Source organism: Alligator sinensis, unplaced genomic scaffold (assembly GCF_000455745.1).
Source record: "Alligator sinensis unplaced genomic scaffold, ASM45574v1 scaffold881_1, whole genome shotgun sequence".
NCBI lineage: Eukaryota > Metazoa > Chordata > Crocodylia > Alligatoridae > Alligator > Alligator sinensis.
Window position 1 is genome coordinate 740143 of NW_005842346.1, and position 3019 is coordinate 743161.

The following is a 3019-nucleotide window of genomic DNA, read 5'->3' on the forward strand; positions in this document are numbered from 1 at the left end:
TCACTGCAAGAAAAGCAAATGGAGCATCATCTTGAATGTGCATTATTTTGCTGTAATCTAAAAGAGCCATATTTCATCAGCAGCACAGATTTTACAGTATTAGTGTGCATGCAAATATCTGCATACATAGATTGCTTCTCCTGCTTGCAGATACTGGTGGATCAAATAATTCAGTGCAGTGTTTTGCTTCCTGTTCAGTTCTCCCGTAAAACCGCAAAGTACAAATCTCAAGTCCAAGAAATACTTCTCTCTTGTGGACATTAAAAGCATTTCCAGACTGTACAGCATGCAGCCAGAAGTGACCATTTATGCGATACCATAAGCCAGTTTAGTGGATGAGTCACGCATGTTTCAATGACTGCAGTCAGTGACTCAATTAATCCTCTGCACTGACACGATAGCCAAACCAGAACGAGTACACTGTGGACGGCACCAAACGGAAGTTCCATCTTCCAAACATTCTCTTCCCAGAAATAAGCTATGATAATCGCACAGCTCCAGCTGTTACTCTCACTCATATTCAAGAGAGATGAAGTATCCAGAGAGCCCTATTACATGGCAGTCAGAATTTGTCACTGACTACCACATGGAGTTATTACAGTTATTCCTTTAATTTATCTGTCCCTAACCAATTACTGTTCTTTCACATAAGCAGTAATAAAATACCAGGTAGCAGGTACTTTGCTACAGCACAAGGATAGGATATCTAGCATGATAATGTCTGTCATTGTGAATCCTGTGGAATCATATTCAGTTATATCCAAACTACAGACCTCAAAGGGAAAAAATTATCTGAAGAGACTGTTGGTTTTTTTTCTTTTGAGAACGTGATAACTTTTTGCACACAAGTGTGCAAGTGTAATCCCACCACCCTGATTCCATCTTCACAAAGCAGTGTAAGGGCAGAATATGGTGAGCCTTACCACTGGGCAAGGGAAGTGGGAGCTTACAAAACACAGGCTCTTCAGTGCCACTACAATTGCAATGCAGGGAGGGGAGGGAGCTGGCAGAGGCTGAATTCTGTACTCTTGATGTACCAAACTACCCAGCTGGCTGGAACAGTGATGGGGAAGAAAGCTACATCAGGCCCAAAACTAGCAGAGGCTGCTTTTCCCTAGATCCTGGGAGAAGCAGGAGGCATATTGCAACACACATCACAATGTGGTACATTGTCTGTTTCTGGAGCAGCAACACAATTGGCAGTTACAGCAAACCCAAGCTGGAGTGCAACGTGCTCCCTTCACAGATAGGCTAGCCCTCTACTATTAAGGCCACTGGCAGGCTGCATAAACCTGCCTTCGATATAAGCCCCCACTTTTGACACAGTGATTTTGATAACCTTGTCATTTAGCTCAGTTAATGCACTCCACCCATAGGATGGAATGAGTTTCTAAAAAACAGTTCCTGTTAGAAATCTCCCAGGGAAGACAGGAGTTAAAAAGCTATGCAGCACCAACATGATTCCCCTGAAGGAAGAAACTATTTTTAATCTCAAATATTCATCAAGTCTGTTTGGCTCAGCAAGAATATGCAGAAATAAACAGAACCACCTAAATGTTAAAGAGATCTGTGCCAAAGATTTAGCCTCTCCCTTGTTATTCCTGGGAGGTCTCCAGAAAACTGCAAGGCAGGCTCAGAGCCTGTAACTGTAACCATTGCCTTCTGTTCATTCGAAGAGTATAATGAAACAGGTGAAACACTGGTCTAAAAACAAACCAGAAACTGTAAACCAAGAAAAAAAGCACTCTGTCATTACACGCACAAATCAGCTAAATTCTCCAGTAAATCAACCAAATCAACCCACCTCAGCTTTTTCACACTCTGACTGTTGTTAATAGTTTCAAGCACTCACCGCTTGGAAGTTCCACACTAGTTATCCTAGAAGGAGGGGATGAGCCTGCTCCATTTTTGGCTACAACACTGATGTTACAGTCATTTTTTCCAAGTTCGATGTCGGTGCTGTTTAAGGATGCAGGGATCTCCTTGGATTGTACTGCTGTATCCAGATAACATGATACTACATGGGAGTGTATTATCCCATTTGCTTCAAGGAGAGGTAGTGGCTAAGCAACAGAGAAAGAAATTATGTTTAAAAACAAAAAATGCATTTAAAAACAAGACCTAGGATGATACACATCTAATGGTTAGAGTGTCTTACCACACAAAAGACTAATGCAAGAATGGGTTATGAGTTAACAAAAGTACTTAGGACATCTATGACCAAGGAATAAATTTAAGAAAGATATTTTGTGGGCAAATTTATTTAACACAACATTAGTAATTAACAGAGAGATATAACTATAGCGAGAGAGAGAGAGAGAGAGAGAGAGCGCGCGCGCGCAGGCAAGCACCTTTCTAGGATAACATTTTAGTGTGGGGCAATAACTGCCTCATTAAATTAGCACTATTAAATACTGAACCTCAATCAGATTATTTCAACTATAATCTTAGCACACTCCAAAAGTGCATAGGAAAACCAATTAATATAAATATATACCTTCCAAAAGATTTTTACTACATTTCCTCCAACAGAGCTTCTCTCTCTCCAGATATCTGGTCCCCTCACAGGAGCTAAAAGGAGATTTATTAGTGATATGAGACAATTTAATATGCAGCAATAAAAATGAAGTATTGTACTTGACATTAAAGTAAATGGTGTACACTTTCTATGTTAGATAAACATAATAATAACAACTTCAATAAACTTACGGGCCTCCCATGTTGTCCACTGTTTTTTCTCGCTCCAGTTACTCCATTTCCAGAAGTGGTCAGCTGCTGAACAGCGCACCCTGAATGTGTATGCAGTATTTGGATGTAACATGTCCAGCTGAGCTTCATAGCAAGAATTTACTGTACCATATACTGTGACATTGTCCTGTTAACAGTTAATAGAAGGAAAAAGAAATCATATAAAATTCTATAGTGTTATACTAGAAACAACACCTAAAAATAAATCTGAAAACAACTACAGTATGAATGATGAATAATCAGGGACCTATATAATTTCTTATATCTACAG

At 39.7% G+C, this 3019-nt stretch overlaps 1 protein-coding gene across 4 annotated transcripts in view; it reads right to left on the reverse strand.

Annotated features, from left to right (window-relative positions):
- Positions 1-3019, reverse strand: part of LIFR (LIF receptor alpha) — a 96225-nt gene that overhangs the window by 16780 nt on the left and 76426 nt on the right. For all 4 annotated transcript variants that reach the window (XM_006028938.3, XM_025210391.1, XM_025210392.1 and 1 more), the window contains 3 exons: positions 2710-2875; positions 2498-2571; positions 1853-2063 (listed from right to left, as the gene is read on the reverse strand). In XM_006028938.3, coding sequence (XP_006029000.1) covers positions 1853-2063; positions 2498-2571; positions 2710-2875 — 451 coding nt within the window. The remainder of the gene's footprint in view (positions 1-1852; positions 2064-2497; positions 2572-2709; positions 2876-3019) is intronic.